This window comes from Corvus kubaryi, unplaced genomic scaffold (assembly GCF_017639235.1).
Source record: "Corvus kubaryi isolate FWS band 111438036 unplaced genomic scaffold, C.kubaryi_AGA036_p1.0 132, whole genome shotgun sequence".
In the NCBI taxonomy this organism is placed as follows: domain Eukaryota; kingdom Metazoa; phylum Chordata; class Aves; order Passeriformes; family Corvidae; genus Corvus; species Corvus kubaryi.
This window is the reverse complement of record NW_024580666.1, coordinates 705,703-727,910: the sequence shown is the minus strand read 5'-3', so window position 1 is coordinate 727,910 and position 22,208 is coordinate 705,703. Positions and strand designations below refer to the sequence as shown.

General features: G+C 39.2%; 1 protein-coding gene across 2 annotated transcripts in view; it reads right to left on the bottom strand.

Moving 5' to 3' along the window:
• CDH2 (cadherin 2) overlaps window positions 1-22,208 on the bottom strand; it is a 116,890-nt gene that overhangs the window by 6,548 nt on the left and 88,134 nt on the right. For both annotated transcript variants that reach the window (XM_042029310.1, XM_042029302.1), the window contains exons 8-15: window positions 21,600-21,737; window positions 21,062-21,247; window positions 18,989-19,245; window positions 17,537-17,679; window positions 16,104-16,337; window positions 15,551-15,784; window positions 14,187-14,326; window positions 2,981-3,145 (exon numbers count right to left, since the gene is read on the bottom strand). In XM_042029310.1, the coding sequence (XP_041885244.1) occupies window positions 2,981-3,145; window positions 14,187-14,326; window positions 15,551-15,784; window positions 16,104-16,337; window positions 17,537-17,679; window positions 18,989-19,245; window positions 21,062-21,247; window positions 21,600-21,737 (1,497 nt within the window). The remainder of the gene's footprint in view (window positions 1-2,980; window positions 3,146-14,186; window positions 14,327-15,550; window positions 15,785-16,103; window positions 16,338-17,536; window positions 17,680-18,988; window positions 19,246-21,061; window positions 21,248-21,599; window positions 21,738-22,208) is intronic.

Below are 22,208 nucleotides of genomic sequence, written 5' to 3'. Positions count from 1 at the left end.
GCTCAGCTAGGGACTGGGCTGGTTTTGTTGGTGGCTTGGCTTAGAGATGCCCTAGGGAAGAATTTTACGTCTAGTAATATTGAAGTTGGATGCAGAGAGATATGAACTTCGCTCTTTCTTATCTTGCTATGTTGTCTCCACAGCTCAGCTTATCTTCTGCAGGAACTGCCTTAAGAAACGTCTGGTACAGGCTTTACTCAAGATATTTCTTCAATTTACCTCAAGTAAAACTGAGAGAAACTTACCAAGCTGCTTGGATTTAATTGTACCAGGACTGCAGGTGCAATTTTCTGGAGAGTCTGAAAACCTGTGCAGCCTAGACACTGATAACTTTGAAATTTAACAATGAACACTATTACGAAAGACCCATTTCTCCCCTAATGAAGTGAGAGCTTTGGTGGATCGATGCCGCGTTTGTCGCTGCTGGGTCCCTCGTGGACACGCTCCGGCAGCACTCTCCCAGCACCTACACGTGCACACGATCTCACCTTCACAGGTGGTTGTGAACAGCTGCTCACACACGCAGTCTAAGCACAAACTGAATACAGACAGGTGAGAGGGGCTCTCTGCCTGCAATTCCGAGGTGTTTAATGGCAACACCCCCAAGGGAACAGAGGCAAGAAAGAACAACTGAAAGCCCGCACCTGTTTTATCCCAAAAACTCCCAAAGGAGGGAAGAGCATCCAAAACCAATAGCCTGAGGGCTAGGGGGCAGAGGCAAGGTTGAATGGCATAACAGGGGCCAATGGGAAAAGGGATGGGATGGGGAGAGGGCCAGTGACCAGCAGAATCTAGACAACAGGAGAACCTTCTAGCACAGTGTTGTAAGGAGGGACCACTTTTAAGGCAACTTGAGGGGTGTAAAGTGGACTTAGCCACCGCAACATCTCCCCACACCCAGTGGACATTTTATAATCACATTTGCCATGGGAAAATTTTTACATAAAACACAAATTAAGATGACACTATTTTAGAGAAATAAAATGCCGTTTTGCTCAGACTTCTGGGAAAACAGAGAGGACATGGACAATCTTTGGGTGGCTACTGTCTGCTAGAGAGAGGGTTAGGTGGAATGCCCCACAGTAAAACAATACATTGGTGTGAAATCCTAAGAAAAGAATACCTTATGAAGAAGACAAGCTAAATATATAATGCTTAAAACATAGAAACTACCTCACATAGTTCCTTTCAATCAGAGGATAAAATTAATTCTGAGCTAATTTGCAGACAAGAAAATTACTGTGTTTTCTTTAACTTCATATATATTTCCATATATTAACTTAATCAATGACATTAATGACATGATTTTACTGTGTATGAATAGTTGGGAGAAGCTTTCTTTTTTGATGGATGGCAAGGGGAAGCATAAAGGAGGCTACTGATATAATGCAATAGGCAGCAGGAAGAAAACGACTCCATGCTCGTCTGTACTGCAATATAAACATACTGGGTTAAATCAAGACAGCAAGTACTGTTTCTTCAGCTCCATGTGTGCACAGTGATGTCATCGTCTTCAAGAGTGATGACCTATTAAAAAATAATATTGCAAGAACAGCTTGCTAAGTCATTTAAAAACTGTAGGAGGCCGGACAACCTCTGGCCCCTTTCTGGCTTTCCAGCAGAATCACACCCATTCCCTGCCTTTGCTCCAGAACAGAGCTTCCTAGCTGCTTTGAGAAATGTAAAAACAGGGTTTTTCACAACTGCCTGCCAGGTGGGCACAGTCTGATCTCAGCTGTGTGAGAACAGGATGGGAATCTCTGATTGTCTGGAAGCACAAGGAAGTTCTTGTGTGTACACTGCTTTGGCCAACAATGTGGGCTTTTTATTGTCCCGTGTCTGCACTATTTTCCAGAAGCCAATTATAACTGTAATATTTAGAAGTGTAAGGCATGAAAAAATTTGGAGTCTCTTAAAATGCAATGTCTTACAAGAATATTTGTACATTTCCTGCTAGTCAATTCCCCTCTCAGTTTTCGGACAATTGTATCACTGTATACCTTACAAGAGGCAAATTCAATTTTCTGCAGCTTTCTAACACAAAAGACTTTAGTATATTAGCCTGACTTTTCTTCAAGGCAAACAAGAACAGACATATTTGCAGAAACCGTTCTGCCATATCTGCAATGTGTGTCCAGCTCTGGCTGACAAAGAAGATATGAGAAAATCAGAGAAAATAATTAACTACTACAATTCACGTACAGAATAAAGTAAAAATAGTAGTAAATTCTGGGTTAGCTTTTCTTTTTCTATAAGCAGCAAGCTTATAGAAACAGATTCTATCATATGAACACCAATGATTTAAGACTGACCAGTGATAGAAATAATGAGGATCATTTCTTTCACAACTATCAGCACTCTGGTATAGTCTGAATCTCAATTACGTTACATTTATCAGATTGAAGAATCAAAGATAATGCAAAATCTTTGAAAGCTCTATGACAAGACAAGTATTAAAAGCACTTACATAACATTTAATTTAGCTGCCCTGCTCAGTAATCATATTTGATGGAATTCTTTCTGTCTTACTGAAGGTACTGAATTTCCACTATTATCTGGATTCAAAGGGTAATGTATGAGGAGAATGAAAGTGAACTTCTTCCATTATTAAATTACTGTGAATTAATAAATGAATTTAGGCTACACTACAATTTTGTTAGTCTGTTTATTACTTGGAACCCATTGCATAATCCTGCTTGGAGGTACTGTGGTTGCAGCTGATAACGTATTATGAATGCAATTAATACGAATGCACAGAAGTTAATTGATATATCTTCCCTTTCTGTCTGAATGAGTTAATTAAATTTGTCTGCACTTTAAAAGAATATATTTACTTCTGTCTAGTGACACAATTTTAATTGTCTAAGGAAGTTTTGAAAAGTTATTACTTTCTAACATAACAGCTACTCATGTGGAGTAGAATAAACAAAATATAAAAGCCTATCAGATCTTAGGAGGAAACTCTTTTTCGCTCTTCTACCTCATTAATGAAGTCCCCAATGTCCCCAGGATGAGGAGCAGCTGATCTGACTGGATACTGAGGTTCTGCATGGATTGGCCTTTCATCAAGACGTCTGATTCCAACAGGTTTGATGGCATCTGGTTCCACAGTGTCAGGCTGCTGGAGCTGGCTCAAGTCATAATCCTGCAAAATATGAAACAGAGACAGTACGTTAGCAGAATTTCAAACAATATCTGTCAGGGGGAAACATGAGAAAGAAAAAAGGGAAAATGCAAAGTGTCATTTCACCAGAAGTCCCGCTTTCAGGATTGTAATGCTTACTGAGAATAAGTCAATAACATTGTTATTTGCATACCAACAGGATATTATTTGATTTATACTCCCTGAATCTCCTGTTTTGATTCTATTCCATCAGATTTGTAGAGCTTCTCATAAGTTTTCCCTTGAGAAGCAGGGATTTGAGTAGTACTATTAAGAGACTAAACACTTTACCTAGTAATGATGATTTACAGCACAGAGCAAAGATGCCAAATCCAACGCTTATTTTTCTAAGAAAATAAATACCATACATTCTGAGAAAAAGGCAAGCATAGCGCTCTGCAGTATTTTCTAATACCTTCAAAGAATGAATTTAAGACTCCTTGCAGATTTCCTGTGGCTGCCATAATATGAAAGCCAAAGGGGGAAAAATGTCGTAAGTACAAAGCTCCACAGATTTGGCCTTAATTCTAAGCACTTCCTAGAGATTACTCATGAATCTGTTCATTAAGTACTTGATCCTGCAGTTTCAAACTCTGGCAGACTGATGAAGTTAGCATAGCAGTATGAGTTCCAATAAGCACTATGCATGTATGTAAAGAATTTAATTAGATCAATGTTTCTGCATTTAACACAGATATCCCTGAATTCTCTTTGCACAGTGTGATGCATTTCATCATTGTCATTCCCCTCACTGTTGCCATATCTAGAAGAAAGTCCTGCTCTAGATGCCTTTACACAGGGTGTTGGTGAGAATGTGCAACAAAGAACTGGACTTCACAGCTTAAAAGAAAGCCATTCAAGAACTCTCAGCAGATGGGGAGGCTCATGCCAACTCTACTGTATGCCAGATACCCTGCCCCACAAATAACCCAAGCAGTTATAAGCATCCTAAATAAGCTACTCTATCCATCAAAAATAGCCATTTCTCAACAGTGCTGTTCTGGTAAAAATCTTATTTATAATCTCAACTTGCTGGAAGTTGTCTGTGTAGACTATCAGATTTTCATTAGTTCCTTACTGGCTCCTAAAGGAAGGAATGCAAGCTTTTACTGCTGCTGTTATCTCACGGGATGTAGATCCTTTTAGAGAATATGACCTCCTGTGACCCCAAACTGAGACTTTTCAACAGGAGGAGAATTCTTTTTGACAGCAGTTATGGTAGTTTGGGGAAGAACTGCAGGTGATTATCAAATCCACTACACCTTCTGATCTGTTACTTGGGTTCTCAGATGACTGCACACAAATATATAGTCAAAAAAGGTGGAACAGCTCCACTGAGATCTGAGAATGCAGCTTCATATGCTTTAATTAGATCACAAGTTCCTTGGGGCAGCACTGTAACTCCTACCCTTTGGTACTTCATGTACCAAACAGAATAATAAGTGATCTCCAGGAAGCAGTATGATACAGGGAAAAGTAAACAGAACAGAACTTTTTATCCTTTCCCTTTTTATTACGTAAAATAAATCAAAATAGTTTAGAGACATGCTATCAAAAAATCCTGTCAAACAGAGAAAAATGTACTTTTTAGAATTTATAAATATGTAACACGAGTGCTTTTCATACCCACCCAAAAGATAAAGGTGGAAAACACCAACAGGGAGAAATGAATAATAATTTTTTTTTTAATCTAAGCCTTTCATTGTGGAGGAGTTCAAACTGGTATGATTAAACAACAATGTACTAAAACCAGAAAAGCGTCTCTTCATTTCAATTCTATAATTTTTTTCCCCACCCACACATACATGTACACAATTCTATTATTGGTTAGTGATCATACAGAAATATAAATCAAGTCTGTCAGTCTATTATGACCAAAACTAAGGGCATCCTTTTGTAGGTATTTAATAGTTTGAGACATATCCAGGCTCTAATAGCTAAAAAGACAGCAAAGATGGCCACCTGTGAGCTAACAGCAGTGCAGAAAGTGTCCTTGGATGGACTCCCACTTTGGTTTTCTTTTCTAGGGTAATTTATGACACTGTCATTCAGCCTTCTATCAGAGGAAATTTATCTTGCAGGTCTAATAGTGTCCAGACAGGAAAAGATCCATTGTACGTATTACCTTGGCCTCTCAAACCCCTCGTATCATTAGAATCAATACTAACTGCACATCAGTGGGGTATGGCCAACTCATCCACCACCTCCCCAAACTGGCTGAGTGCCAGGCAAACACAGCATCATGCAATGACTCCAGCTGTTTCAACATTCTGTCTGAAGTCAACTCTACTCAATTACTGCAAAGTAAAAGAAGGAAAAATGTTTTAAAATGCCAGGTCATTTAAAGGTGCTGAAGTCCCATCTCTTCACTCAGTGCTGCTTTCACAGACAGGAAAGTGGAAAAGCTTTTCACATATTACCTAAAGCTCCTGAATGGACTTAAAGGTTAGCTTCAAGCAGAGTTTGTTAAGATAGTTAACTTTAGAAGTGACCGCTAAATGGAAAACCGGCACATCAAAGACAGAAGAGAACATGCTGGGATAGGCTGGGACAGCCAGCTTTGAGCACTATTATGGGCCATCATTTTCACTCTTAATTTCAGGACCACAAGTCAACAGCATTTTGGTTTTGCTCCAGTCTTTTCCCATAAAACCTGTTCATAATTAAAAGGGATTTAGGGACTACGGGCAGTTCCTTGAGGAGCAAGACTTGGCCCTCCATTGGAAATGTACTTCAGCGAGAGCTGGGAGCATCTAATTCATACGGCTGCCAATTTTGTCAGAGGTATTTATTTTTACTGTTTAGCCCTAATTCCAGCAATTCTAGAAAAAATTCCCTTCCTTCGGTCTGGACTTGAGCACACCCAAACAGAGTATGGTTAGTTTGAGTTTTTCCTCCTCAAACTTCTGGACAAACTTAGGATTGTTGATAAAAGAGAGAATCTACTTAGTTTTTCTCTACTGTGAGATTACTAAGACATATTAGTTTGCTCACATTTTGCACCTAGAAAAACTCAGGCCTTTGGAAACCAGAAACTTGGACTAGTCTGATAGTCCTAGCCTACAGTCAACAGGGGAACCTCACATTCTACAAGAAGGATCTAAGTGAAGCAAGTTGAATGATTCTTCATCTTTCCTCTTGTTTATGAAGAGATCTGTTATGACTGGAGACAATAGAGCCGCCTTTTGAATAAATGGTGGTTAAAGAGATGACAACCTTAATGTGCTAGAGAAGGGCATTTTATCAGAAGTTGCATCTTGTGAAATCAATCAATCAATCTCACTGCTCCCCCCCCCACCCCACTAACTCCCTCTCCCCTCCAAGTTGATTACAATATTGACATTATTAGCTATTCACTTAGTTCTAACAGCTTTAAGCAAAGACTGCAACCTCTATTAGTTCAAACCTTATGTTCCTGAAACACACAATCCCAGTGAGGAGTGCTAAATGTCAAAATCAGGTAGACAAGCCCTACAAATTAGCCACCTTACCAGAACTGTAGGCAGAAGGCTCTAAAACTCCCAAAAGCACTTCTTTAGCAACATCTACACAGTAGTTCAAAGCACAGTTCAAGTATCTCAACTTGAATAGAAGCAGCATCCAAAATAGAAGAAAAGGCCATTTTATACTCCCAAGTAATAGCACAGAAACAAGATAATGCAGCCTGTAAAAATCTCTTCCTTAAACAACTTCCTCTTGGGCAAGGCAGCTATTCACTGAACAGCACCTGAGTAATAATCCCTCCTACAGCAGTCATCAGTTACAGCAGGAGAGATTTTTTAAAAAGTACTTCACTTTCTGACTGACAGTTACCAGATCCTACAATCCCTGAAAGAAAAAAAAAAAAAAAAAAAAAAAAAAAGAAAAAGAAGAAAGAGGGAATAGGCCAGGAATCAAGAGTTTCTCAGAAACTTCTATTTTTACACATCTTTTATTTTTTTCATCCTGATTAGCTGTTCTACTGTAGAAGATTTACTTAAGTTCTCATAAAAAACCCTAACAAAGCAAAAATTTTTACTGCAATTGAATCTGCCTCCTATGAATGTATACTGGAGCAGTGTAAAGCAGAACTGCAAATAGAATGAAACCACAATGTACTACAACTATAAAATGCTATGCACGGACAGGACTGACTTTTTTTCAAGAAAGGAAAACTCAGAAAATACTGTAATATATTACATCTGAATTGAGCTTTTCACTACCACAGCCTGGTGCCTGGAATGTGACTGACGTTCAAGAATGATTTATGACTCCAGCTTCTCTGTTATCTCAGAGCTCTCAGTTTGTATCCTGACTGTTCATGAGACTCTAAGATACACTTCTAGGGATGACTTGGGTTTTTACCTTCTACAGAACTAAAGCTTTGACTAGGCATGAACGTAGGACTGGACATATGAACAATGTAACAAAACCACTATACCTGTTTCTCACTTTCAAGGGACGTACCCTTTGCAAAGAAATATGAAAGTTCAGCTCTATCCCCAATACAAGAAGTAATCAACTTGCCACCAGAGCAATTTGACTTAACTTGATGGTGAGACCTGTGTCTTTCACTGAACACAATCCGCTGCAGTGGTTTAGGTGCATATAAAGCAACAGGAGCAGAAATTTGAATTTCACCTGCCCGTTTTAGAGGATGGTGCCTTAGCATAAACTCATGTTTTTTATTTTCTGAAGAGAACAGAACTAATTATGACTTTGAAGTATCTATGGATAAAACACGTGTTCTGTTTTGTGTTTGTGTTCCAAAGACAATTGCTGTCTACTCCAATAGAGAAAGGGGATGGGGAAGGAAGGAAAGAAGTATTTTACTCCTGTATGTTCCCACTGAGATCTTTTAAAAACAAAGAAAAAGGAAGTGAAAAACAATCCTGGTATAATACTCTACACCCCCAAACCACCAAACATCACCCTAAAAAGCTATTAGAAATTTGCACTTAAATATTGCCTGAGTTCTGCAAAATGCTCCAACCCACCTTAAAACTTACATTTGCTAAAATAATGAGACTTCAAAACAAGCAAAGACAGAGGACTGACTAGATGTAGGCTGCAGGTGGGAGGATAGTTAAAATGCCTACACCAACAGTTGCTCTTTGTTTGTCACTTGCTTTTAGATTACTTTCTGACATATTGCTTTTCCCATTTGTTTTTATTATAGATGCATCTGGAGTACTACCAGTTAACAATTTTTAAGATAATGAAGAAGCTAGCTTATCTTTTTAATAATAAAAAAGGTGAAAGTTAAACTCCAGCTGGAGATAAAACACAGTAACAGGCAGAGGTTCTAGATACGATAAAATAAAACAATTTTGTAATGGAATTATGAAAACATTACTTTTCATATCATGAGATAAAGATTCGCTAAGGAATGACAGCAATTCTTCCACAGGAGCACTGTATGAGTCACATATTCAAAAAAGTGAAGCTAATGTCTTAGTAAGCAAACACAATCCCTGAAATAACTACCTTTTAATTACAGTACTGTATATTCATGGGGAATATCTTAGTAACCTTTATTTAATTCATTATGTTTGGAATTTCAGAACATAAAATATGTTCTCTTCTTAATGCAATTCAAAATGAGGGTTAAAAAGTGAGAGTGATCTGAGTAAGACTCAGGGTGGTGAAAAAGAAAATCTAATCACATGGATTTATAAAGTTCATGGAGTAAGTAAGGACCATTATCATGTTTACAACAGAGGTCATAACAAGATGCAGCACAGAAGGCTAACGTTATGCAAAATGTGGGCATACAGGAAGTTACGACAATAAGGAAAAAAAAAACCCAAAACCCACACACAAAAATTCAGAAGGATTGCCTAATTTCTTTTATCTATGATACATAAATGCTGGAGCACAGCTACCCTTTCTATCAAGGAGCAATTTCTGTTTAGGAATTTAGATCCTGCACACATAACAATAAACCATTCATCTTTTACTTTTAATGCGATTAACACCATTAAAATAAATGCTACTATTTTCTTTCTTTACATAATATGTAACAAAATATGACAAAAATACTGACTAATGTAGAAATAAAAACAGTGATGTAGGAAGGACCATGAAGAATCCTCAGGAAGAAAACTACTTTGAATAATAGTAAAATCATTGCATTGGAAATTCTTGTGCTGCAAAGATTTGAGGGCTGGATTACCCTACATTTTCAAAACAGCTCATCTGCAATACTTTAAAAGCATACCACCTACTTGCTCAGGCAACTTGCTTCAACAGGACCACCTGCGTGAGCAAGTACTACTGAAGAAAGTACAGAAAACATTACAAAAATGAACTCAAAGGAGAGAATCATCTCGTGCAATGAGATGTATACAAAAGCAGTTAGATGAAAAAAAATGTATCACAGTTATCAGGCTGACATATGCTGCACACATCCCAGTCAAGCACCCCCTGCCTCGATGTTAAGTCATACAAATGGCCCGAGATACGCGATGAGAACGAGTTAGCGATGGTTGTGGGTTGTGATGTGCTGTGGGCGTGAACTACACTGCACACACATGCTAAGTGCTTCACCACTCAGTCAGCAGCAGGTTTTGGTATCTGGGACTGAGACTGGTGTTAAAAGTGCAGAGCACATTGCATCAGGAGACAATACCCATCATTTGCACCTCACACCTCCCCAGTTGCTAAACAACTACAAGCTACAGATCATGTGGTCCATTAATAATCGAGAGGCACTCACTACCAGTTTTGTAATTTGAACCTTCTGTTTCAGAATATAATGAACTATACTGTCCCCTAGCCCCATTAGTTTAAGAGTTAGATATAATTTTAAGAAAAACAAAACAAAATACCAAGGTTTAACAAAAAAAAACAACTCCAAAAGACAAACAAAAAAACTAAGCACAAAAAATCCAACAATTCTCCCCTCCCCAAACCAGTCCCACTGACTTCCATGGAATGATGCCGACTCAAATCCTCTCATGGCCCATCTCTCCTCTAAGTCAGGTAGCTAAATTATTAAAAGCAGAAAACAGTAAACAGAATCCTGACAAGAATCCAAAGCTTTCTATCTGGAATGCCTCTGCTTTCTCTCATTTCTCCCTTATCCCCAACTTCTGCTAGTACAGTCATCTTTCACAAAACCGAGAAAGAGTTTGTGCCTGGAACGTCAGGAGTGCTGTACACCTTCTGGAGCCTGTTTTTCAGCCTGCTTTTTCTAGGTGAAAGAAGTCCCGAACATTTCCAGTGTTGACAATGCTCTTCAGTGGTGAGCAGGCTGACTTCAATTATGACCCACAGATCAAAAGCTTTTCTGCCTTAGAAAATTAACAGCATTTTTCTCAGCTGCTGTGGAGATCACACGACCCTGTCTACATCATGCCAGACTAGAAGATGACTGTGAATCATTCAAGATCCTCAATTTTCTTGACAAGCATTCAGTCTGTCAGAGTGAACAAAGCAGGCCAAGATGGCCTCAGATGGGATTAACAGAAGACCTTCATGATGGACTAAACTGCTCTTTTATTACAGATTTCACCTCATAGTTCCTGGGAATTGTTGGCACAGGAGAAAAAAACCAAACACACCAACAAAACCAAACAGGAATTACAGCTTGTTTTTGGCAGTTGGTATTACTCAGAGGAACTAACTGGAATTTGAACTCATCTAATTTCTTACAAGAGACATAACTCTGATAGAATGTAGTTTGAAAGGAACATGCTGAATATGCTTTAGGAGTTTCTGGGTCTGCCATGACAGCTAAGAAACCCAACTGTGTAGCTTCAAAATACATAAATTAAACCTCTCAAATAAATAAATTATTTTAAGATAAAAACCTCCAGTTTAATTTGGTTTAGGATACAGAGAGATGTAACTTCTATCACTTAGCTTCAAGCCCTAACAGTCATATCTTCAAATAACCTAAACATCTGGGAAATATCAGGCCACACAGGGTAAATCTTCAAGTTGTCCTTCTACAGAAGCATGCGAATTTAAGAAGTAATTTGCTGGCTATAAATAGAAGTAATTTTAAATGGTACCGATTATGAAAAGATCTGAAGCTTTTAAAATATTGTTTTCACTGAGATACACATGAGGCTTTAAAATTCCCTTCTATTTCACCACATGAGATGCACCCTGGGCTGGATGGCTCTGTGTGTGAGTCACCTTGTGTACTGCCTTCTACTGAAGCTGCTTGTTAAATCAATCTTCAGGATTTTAGGGATGGTGCACCATAAGAAAGTTAATACTGACACAGAGCATTTTCCTGTCATTTGCTGATGACTTACGGATCCAAGACTGACACAAAACAATTTTTCTTGATTTTAATAAAACAGCGGCAGTTTTACCCTATGAGGCCTCATTCGGAAAATACACTTTTGGTGTAAGTCCCATGCTTTTTTAGAACACTCACTTTGGCTCTTGAATACTTTCATTAATATTGACAAAAATGCAAAGATCTTTATAGCCAGTAACTTTTGCCCACAGTGCTCTGCACACATCTTTGCTTATGCAGTATTTTGCTAAGCCGTGGTTTGCAAAAATGAGATTACCGCTTGCAGAGGACTTGTTGGGACATTCGAAAAGCTTTGCATTCTAAGTTCTTAAGTCTCGCATAAAATGTGTGCAAAACCAAATAAACCCCAATGAAATACAATTCTCCCTCTTTCCCTTGGGCACAGGAGGTGAGGATGGCCAGGAGGGAACCAAGAAGAAACAAGCCTAGGAATTATTATCATCTAGTTAAGCACAGGCAGAATTTAGATTTTACAAAATGCCAAACCAAAATAATGTAAAATAATCTCCCTGAAAAGCAAGACAGAATTTATCTACAATCATCCATTGTAGACAGAAAAATAAGCTGAAAAGTTTATGCTCTCTCTTCATCCATTCTGCATAGGAACAAATTCCTAGCTTCGAAGCTATGGAGAACCTACCCCCATTTTGCCTAGTACTGGTGTAAAACCAGCTACTATAGAAGTGATCATAAAAGCTTGTTATACTTTGTAGGAGCTGTTCTTTTCCTGACATGTTTTCTACATTTGGAGTGTGAAAGGGTGTTTTAGACCCTCAGAGACTGGCCTGCTGTCAATGGATCAAAAAAGGGACCCATACACCCGAACCAAGTGGCTGGCTGTGGAGATAACTAAATCGCAATAGTGGCTTTAACATTCGTCTTAAGAACGAAATAAGGGGTTTTGTGACTAAAAATCATTCAATCTTTTGCAAAGCCCTCAAAATTATCTATATCTAGATGCCTTCTACGCCCACTGTGAGAGGAAATGGTCCTAATTTCACGTTTCTTACTATTTTACTGCTAGTCCACCCGTCGGCAGTTTTCCTTTCACTGCGTGCAGCACATTCATTCACTGCCAGTGAAAGGCTGTGATTACGGACGGTTTATGTCGCGCTAATCTCTGCGGCACTCGCAGGATGCTGCCTCCTGCCACACCACCCTAACTGCTCCTCTCACAAAGGCAGCACTGCCAACTGGAGTGGAGCACAGCACAAGATGGGCAGAGGAGAGACTTCAGAACCAGTCCCGTTTTACTCTCGTTGTCCACTGTTACAATGGTGAACGTTTCTGATCTGCAGCGCAATCTCTCCCTACGCTACCCCACCACCACCTATGACTTCCCAATGGACTATACTCAGAGAACCTCACTCACTCTGTCCTGAGGGTTATGTGGACAGTAATTAAAATCAAAGTTCCATGACAATTGCTGAACTGATCCTCCAGAGAATTCAGGATGAACAAGAGCTGGGGATATGTGAACTGAAAAATTACTTCTCACAGGACTGAGTTTTCCTAATTTTCTTTTAAGCTTGTAACTTTTCTGTACAATAACAGATGCACAAACAGGATGCAGTTCTTGTAGTCAAACTATGTACAAACAACTGGAATACATGCATAGACTCAAAGGGTTGTTTTCACTTTATTTAACAACATAAGCAATTTTCCAAAACTGCATAAACTGAAGTTTCCTTTGAAAACTGCCTAAGAAGAACATTATGCAGAAAAGCCAGGAAGTAGGAACAGGACTTGGGGAAATGCAGGAAGCATGGAAATTACTAAGGGGAACACAAATTTCAGACAAACAAACAAACGAGCAGAAGGAAACTATAAAAGTCTACACCAGTAAAGGGAGACACTTTTCAGATAACTCAAGTGCCAGATGACTGGGACTGGGGATGTGTGGAAGAATTGCACTTAATTTTTCAAGGCTTTTAACTGGAAAATTTCTTAGACTCTATTATATGCACTGTTCTCTTTGTAATTACTACACTTCTACTATTAATACTGTGCATAAATCTGCTGTTTGTCATGTTCATAAAGCACTTAATAAATGTCCTCTGAAGGAAGGAAATCACACTGCTTGAAAATCCACTAACTTGGAGAGAGAGAGGGAAAAAGAAGCTATTCTTAGCATATGCACATCACTCCTAGTCCTCTGACATATCAGCAGTGGTTCAACCAGAGGCGACATGAGAGTAAATGCATATGGCATCTGCCTGGAAAGGTATTTGAATAAACACAGATGTGCCCTGAGAGCTACTTGAAACCTAAATGCTTTCCAAGCTTGAAATCCCAGTGGTGGCAAATCTATCAATAGCCAACATCACTACATATCTAAAAAAGCATTCACCCACCACCAAGAAAGGGTCATACTTGGTTTAGGTGGTATTAGGCACCCTGCACTTGTGTTTCTGTACAACAATTTCCCAGACAAAGAGTGAGGAAAGTTTACAGACAGCTGTGAGAGTGGATGCAAACTTTAATTTAAATACAACAGCCTTAGCTGGAATCTGGTCAGAATGCTTTTACTGCAAGAGGACAAGATACAGTTTTTACACATCCAAATGGCAAGCAATTGGTATATCTGGAACTGCAAAAAAACCTGAATGAAAAAGCAGTGTTTTATTTAAAGCTTTGAAAACCTCACTTATTGCCTTCACTATTTAACGTAAAAATTAGCTACCTACCATAGTGTTTCAATGTAAACAAAATAGGTAAGTGAAGTAAGAAGTGTAAATCTATACATAAAACCCATTAATCTTTCCTCACCTGATCTTCCTCTCCACCCCCTTCTTCATCGTATTTCAGAATGTTGTCCCTCACATCATCTTCAGGATCAATCAAGAGCTGCTTTGCCTGACGCTCTTTATCACGGCGTTTCATCCATACCACGAACATTAAAACTAAAACTGTAATGCAAAAATGGAAGAGACAAAACCACATCTTGATTCTGAAATACAGCCATGGAAAATCGTAGAAATTTGACGTCAAGATTTTAAAAGAAAAAAAAACCCAAAGAAGCAGTAAAGTTGGGATTTGACCGTTCTTGATAACGTACAGGTTTTTTTAAAGTGAAAAAACCTGGCAGAAGGCAGCTTAAGCAAGATATGTTTAAACTCAGACCTCTATAGGCAATTTGGTCTGGAAATCAATCACATATTCAAGGTTGTAAGGAACAAATCCATTCCACATCTGCAAAATACACTTGTCATGAAAAGAATTAAGGAAGACTATGCTTCATAAATCACTAGATTCAGAAAGAAACCTCTCCTTCAATAAAGTTCTTTTAGTTTCATACCTAGCATTTAAAAAATATCTTGTATCATGAAAACAATTGTACCATGTCCTGGTATAGAACTGTGTGCTTAGCCAGGCTCTTTTTTTTTTTTTTTTTAAATTACTCGTTTCCATAATTTTCTGTGTTCTAGACTGGTGCATAGTGTACTATGAACAGGCTAATGGTTCCTTGCATTCCACCAGATTAGGGAATCAGTTAAGTATAATGTGTAGGAGATCTAGCATCTAATTTACTACTGGACAGACACTTATGATTTTTAGTCATTTTCCTTGCTGAATGCACTTGACACAAAGTAGAATACTAGTACACTTTATGCTTAAACACCATTGTTCCTGCATACCTGCCTTTCCTGTCAGGCCTCATGTGAAGGGCTGTGATGTATTACTTTCCAACAGCCTACTTGCATTAATCTGAAGCACAACAGTAGTAACATCAGAGCACTCCTTAAAAGCACTGTTACCCGCTGTGGGTGGCACCAAATCACACAATACTGGCAGCACAAGAGAGATTAGATGTCTGGGGACTAATCACATCTTCAACCTGGTCACTCACTGACGTATCATTCCAAGTGTCCATGCGTATAAATGGAAAATCTCTTTGACAAACCCACTGCAGTGCTTGACTGCCGAACAGGTGCTAGCTGTACTCTGTCGGAATCTAAGTCCTGTACTATCAAGGAAGTTTTCATACTTGTTCAGAACACTAAACCATGCAGGAGCAATTCCTGGACCTGAGCCTTTAATAACTCCCATCTTTGTCAAGGTACCTGATACTAAAGCGTAATACTGTACTTGCAAGAGTAAAGGAGTTAGAATTAAGAGAGCTATCTACTCACTGAGCAAGATGATGATACAAAGCAGAATTGCAATGATGGCACCAGTGCCCAGCCCTGCACCAACAATCCGGTCAACATCAGTGCAGTCTCCGTTTAAGTCACACTGGCAAACTTTCACCTTCAGCAAGGAAGTGCTGGATGCATGTGGATTTCCAGAATCTGTAATAACTATGGGCACGTCGTAGATACCGGCCTCCAGGAACCGGATTCTTAAGGAGAGCTGGGCGTGATCGCCTGTGTGTGAAAATAAGGTGCTGGTTAAAAAGTAATGTATTGCTCACATGGGCTTAAAATAGCACTGGCAAAAATAGCTCATGTTTGAGCTCTGTGTTAACTTGTTGCTCAAACCGCTATGTGACACTCAGGGTAACAGACTTCCTGACTGCTGTGAACATCTTTTCTTTCTTAAAATTTCTTGTTCTCTGGGGAGCTTACACCAAGGTGATTTCTTGTTCGTATTAACCCAATTCACGTATGTTGTGAAATAATACCAAAGAGAAAACATTTGCGGAAGTTTCTTTAAAACTATTAAGATTTCCATAATGTTAATTACCACTAATCCGAACAATGGTCCAATTCCTCTTAATACTAGCAGGTGTGTCAGGCAGCTCAAAGGCAAACGGGCCTGCATTTGGATCTATGTCAGGGTCTACAGCAGTGATGTTAATAGCATTAGGCTGCAGTGTTTCACACGTTGTGGCTTCTTTTGGATGCACTTGGGGGGCATTATCATTGATGTCCAGCAGGTATATCTGAAGTGTGCCAGTTCCACTCATTGGGGGTATTCCTTAAAGAAAAGGAAATAGTATTAAGCCTGTTTCCAGTTGCAAAGTTATTTAAATCAAGCTGTATGAACACTTTTATACATTTACCTCAGTTTTGGGATTCTGTCTTTACAAAACCAATCTAACACTGTTACTGCTCCTGCTAACACACTAGTTCTTACGTAGTCTGTTCTTGGAAAAATGGCCCTACTCAGCAAAATTCAGCAAATAACTGCAGATCCACTGATCAGGGACTCATCCACTTCACTGACCAGACAGATAGTCAATATCCACAGATAGTCCACATCAAAGGCTTCAAAGAAGAAGGTGCAAAATTGGGATAGTTTGTCCTCTGGACAAATTATTTTCTAACTTTGAAGACTTAAGATCACCCTTTACCATAAATGCGCTGTTTAAATTATTTCTAATACTGACTTTCAGCATGCTATTTCTAGACATTCCTGCTATCCCTATCGAATGTGTAATGCTTCCATAAACCTTGTTGGAATCACCCATTTATGTGATGATTTGGCACGGAATGTTTCAGCATAACTCACAATGGTTCTCATTCCACCTCCCATAATCTTCCAGTTCCATTTATGTTTCTTCTCCAGAACAGAGCCAAAGTATAGAAACAGCTGATCCAGCTTCCAGTTCAGAAAATTTTACCATGTCTTCTTTCCAATGCAAAGAGCCCCAGTATTCCAGTTTTCCCTTCTAATGGGAGAATATTCCCAACTGCACCTGTCCATCTTTCTGCTATCAGCTATCAACAGTACAGCACTCCAGCTGAAACCAAAGGACTCATTTCTGAGCAGTGTTAATTGTCATTAACAAACTGACAACAAAGAGATACTTTTCCCTCTGCACTGCTGCAGCCTGAATGTGGGAAAATACAAAGCCCCTCCACCAACACATCATTCCCCATAAAGCACATTCACGCTGTGCATTCACTCAACCTACCACCCTCCCATGCAGGTTTTTTTTCAATTTTCTGTCAACTCAACTAATGTCACCAAGCCAGTGTTTTTCGACAAACTCAGAGAACTATTTTTCAGCCATTTCCCAAGTAGCTGGGAAATTATACACAGTCTGATAGTAACACAGATTTCCAACGGGATGTATTCTAAGCATACCCTGTTTTCTGCCCCAGTAAAACTGAGTGCCATTCAACCAAAAAGAAGAAAGCTTTTTGAAAAAAATATACAATGTTGATACATACCATTATCAGAAGCAAGAAACGTTGCATTATACATATTGTTTTGCACATATATTGACTCTCTGTCCAAAACAGCTGTAGTAGTTATTTGTCCATTAACAGGGTCAATTTTCAGCCAGTTTGCAGGATCAGAAAGTTTTGAGTACCTGTGTATTTAATAATAAGTTGTGTTATTTATCCACCAACATAAATATTGACAACAAAGGCAATATTAGTATTTTAATTTGTATTCTGAACACATTTTTGGAATTTTAAGATAGCATTTTTAAAATTTCCATTTATCAATGGAAATACGTATTAAAATCAGTCCTGCATTTCAATTCGTGAAGTGCCTTGCCCTGTAAGTTACCACATAATTGGAGGGAATCATGCAATTACCATAGACTATACAACATTAATACTCAGAGACTAAATTAAAATATTCAGTCAAGATCCTTCTTGGTTTTTCTACACCTACAGAGCTGTTCATACTAAGGTTCATCTTGTCAGAGTGCTGAGAGCAGGAGAAGTAAAAAATGGATAGTGTTACAGTTGCACTAACTCACATTGTTCTAGCACTTCAGTATCACTTCACTTTCAGAGACTCTGGTTTTACTGCATGCTTCTCATCTTAATTTGAAAGAGAAGTGTCTTTCAAAACCATTCTATCTGATAAATTTTCCCTTTGACATTAATCAAGTGCAAGCTATCTTAGCACTGAAATCCTCATGCTGTCATTTCTACGATGGTTATGTTCACAAATGAGCAAAATATCAAAAACAGCTAACCAAGAATCAAGAGAAAATAAAATTGCAATGATCTTGATTTTGGAAGGAAAGACAGAACCTAAGTTCTGGAGTTTCTTCTACATGAGCTAAAAGGAAAAAAAAATGCGGGATAAGGTGAGTCCTCACCCATGGCCAGTCAACATCTTAGCTTTGCAGATAATGACCGTGACTTATACAAGGCATGTTCATGTAGCAAAGTTTCAGACATAAGAAAAATTATGATCAAATTATGATCATAGCTATCAGTACAAGAGTTCACAGACAGACAACAGGACTACTTTGAACTGCTGGAGAAAAAATTAGAAGAGAACCCTTCAGATTTCATCAACAATCTGATTTTCCTGCCATGTGAAAATTACTGGTGAATTTAAATTGCAAATGATCTTAGTTCACAGAAGCATGTGTCTGCTCTGACTGAATTTGCTGGGATGGAACATATACTTTACAACAGATGCGTAACTGCCTTCTACCTTGATGAAATAGGACTTAGGATGAGAAAATTACACAGCTATGAATACTGGTCAGTTCACCCTCTCTACAGCCAAAAATCCCTTTGGAGAGAGCTGCACAAAAGCCACAGGATGTGTTGGGATAGCTGTGTGCTACAGAAAATGCAGTCATTCCACATGCCATCTCTTTGCTCCCCACCCACTCCATAACACAGACATAGCAAAATGTTTATATAGACCTTAGAGACGTTTGCTGCATGTAACGATCGGGGTCCTGAGCAGTGAAAGTTGTCAACATGCTACCAGCAAGTAGCCCCTCTTCCTGACGCACGAGCTTGGGGTTTGGAACAAAATATGGGCTCTCATTCACATCAATGACCGTAATGGACACAGTTGCTGTTGACTGAGGAGGATGCTGAATCCCCTTAGCCAAAGGCACTTGATTTTCTGCAGCTACGGTAAGTACAAACATCCTGTTGGTCTCGAAGTCAATAGGCTGGGAAGAGCAAAGAGTGGGAAGTGTTAACGTTTATTCACAGCAGCAACGGACACACAGTAACATTTTAAATTTAAAGCACATTTTTGAAGATTACTTGTACTGCTTTTCTCAAAAATGAGTATGGAGTCTGAAGAGAACACAGTATCATCACCTCAACATGAGCCTATGGGCTGGGGTTTTGCTTAGCAGGAGCAGTTTTGAAGTCAGAAGAGCTAGAAACCTTGTCATTCCTAGATTTAACTTCCTCTGGTACTGCCATTAGAGACAAATGAGGAAACAAATAGCGGAATCACAAAATGATGAAGAAGCTCCTAGCTTTGTGCCAGGCACTCACATGTGCCTCCTGATGCTCTCTCCTGGGGAGAGAAAAGCTGCCTCTTTCTGTTACGAGGATTAAAGTTTCCTTCAAACAAGTTCATGACCACAGCTATTCCCGTAGATTAGAGATTCTCATGCCCTTAACACCTTACTAGAAATACTCTTGGTAATCCCAGCCAACCTCATGTCTCCTATACCTATAGCTCCCATCTTCCCAGTGCAGACAACCTTCAGTTTGGAGATTTCCTCACTGAGCCAGAAGTCCAATTTAAGAAAAAGTAAAACAGTTTGAGTCTAGAGTTCCTCTGTCATGCTGCATAGGGTTGAGGAATTCCTGGACACAGGATTTGCCTTTGCACTATGCACTGTACTATTCACACACATCCCAGACTGAAGAAACCTTGTACCTTACAGGGGCATTTGGCACGTGACAGTATGAAATAAGTGACAAGAGACAATCTAATCTTCATTACAGGTTGACAGATCAACTCATTGCACTGCCAATAAAAACTGTAGGCATGTTTCCAACTTTTCCCATGTCTGGGCACTTAAAGGAGTGCTAAAAAGCACAGACACTCACATAATTCTTCGTGGAAGACTGCAATATAACAATTGGTACCTCTGGGGAAGAGCAGTTATAAACCAGAGACAGTTCTTAAAAAAACCCAATGTGAATTACCATTAATGCCATAGGTGGATTGTATCTTTCTGTCACCTAGATACTGGGAGGATTAAAATCAAACAAACCGAAACAAAACAAAGCAAAAAAGAAAAAAAAAAGATAAAACTAAAAGTGAATTTTTTAATTTCCAAATGGGAATACTGGCATCACATGTTTGACTTTGAAATGCATCAGCCAAAACCAGAGCAGGCCAACTCAGAGAAGAGACACTTATCAGAGGGTCATGAGCAAAGGTGGCTACTGCCTGGCAGGTTTAATTATAGAACCACATTGTTATTATCACTTGCAGTAAGTCATCCCTCAACACAGAGCTGTGTTGGTTAGAGAATGAAGATAGACAGGTTATTCCATAAAAGGTATTTAAACGAGGTTTTAAAAATAGCCAGTCTTTAAACGTCTCTTGTGGAAGTACCCTCCCACCTATCATTTTTTCCTCTCTGATTGTGCTTTGACTGCCTATATCTGTTCCTTAATGGAACATCTTGACATAAAATGTGCAGACAACATGCATGACTACTAATTGAGGAGAAGTTGTTCCTTCAGACTAGCAAAAAATACTAAGCAGTCATTTTTTCACAGAGCAATTTCTATCTTTTGGCAAATAAAGCTTCACGATTTTTAATTTTCAACAGCCTTGCCTGATTTTTAAATCAGACGGAATACTATTGATAACATAAGAAGGTAACAGAAGAAGAGACAGATTGCTAAATTCCAGAATTCACGATGGCCTCAGGAATTCACATATCCCCCCATTCAGTGTTCTCCCACTTCTTCCATCTCTGCTGAACTGTCTGGAACGCAAGCACGCCTTACCTTTACGACAGTCACCAGCCCATCGTTGCTGTTGGGATCGGTCAGGATGGTGAAGCGGCCCGTCGGGTCTCCTCCAGTCATTCGGTACATGGCATTCCACGCCGGCGTGTGGGGCTGGTCTTTGTCTGTTACCGTCAGGTTCGCTACAATCACATCCACCCTGTTCTCCGGTACTTCCCCGTAGAACTGCAAAAACCACACAAACACTTCACTCGTCTGGAGAAGCATGCAAGAGCCACACCATGCTGAGCATTCATCAAAGCCTGCCTCTCTTCTCTGGAATTCCGACAATTTGTCTAATGAAGTTTACCTGAGGCCACCCAGAGAACCAATGGCTTGATTCCCTTGTCAGCTTTTGCCTTTTGGCCAAAAGCAGAACACTGTATGTAAGGGATATATATTCTGCATGTATTTTAATTCTGCCTGCCAGTATAGTATTTAATAAGTAATACATATTTACTGTCTGTGAATATAATGAGAAAAACAGAGAATGGTTATAAATATGCACATCCTTCAGTAACTTCTATGCTGTACTTACAGTCATGGCAGTGAACTCTGGAGGATTGTCATTGACATCTGTCACAGCGATGACAGCAGTTGCTGTGTTTGAAAGACCATATGTTGGGTTTCCTTCCATGTCCGTAGCTTGAATTATTAATGTATATTGTTGTACTTTCTAAAACACAAAATGACAACGTAAGTTTTAGACAAAACTAACATTACCATAGGACAGCAGGTGTTCCCAAAATTGCACTCTGCTAAGCAATGGAGCCTATCACACAGTTTATTCTAGTTAGCATCACCCAAAATGACAGGAGCAAAGTTTGTGCCACAGGAATACAGCAGCAGGTTGCTTATACTGAACTACCGTTTGACTTTCTTCAAAGACCATCAAGGTAAGGACAGGCTGACTGCTTCCTACTCTAATAAATCAACCCCCTTTAGACAGTTAATGCATGATCACAGGTTTAACAATGCTTTTCAAATGGCAAAAAGAGAACCAGAGTGCAGTTTATACTAAAACAGGGAAAGTCCTCAAAAGCATTTGAGAGCACTGAGCCAAGGTAGGTTTCTCGGCCAAATGGCCACAACTGCCAAGGTTTTGTTTCAGCCAAGCCTGAGTATAAAACTGCTGCTGCAATTTCTT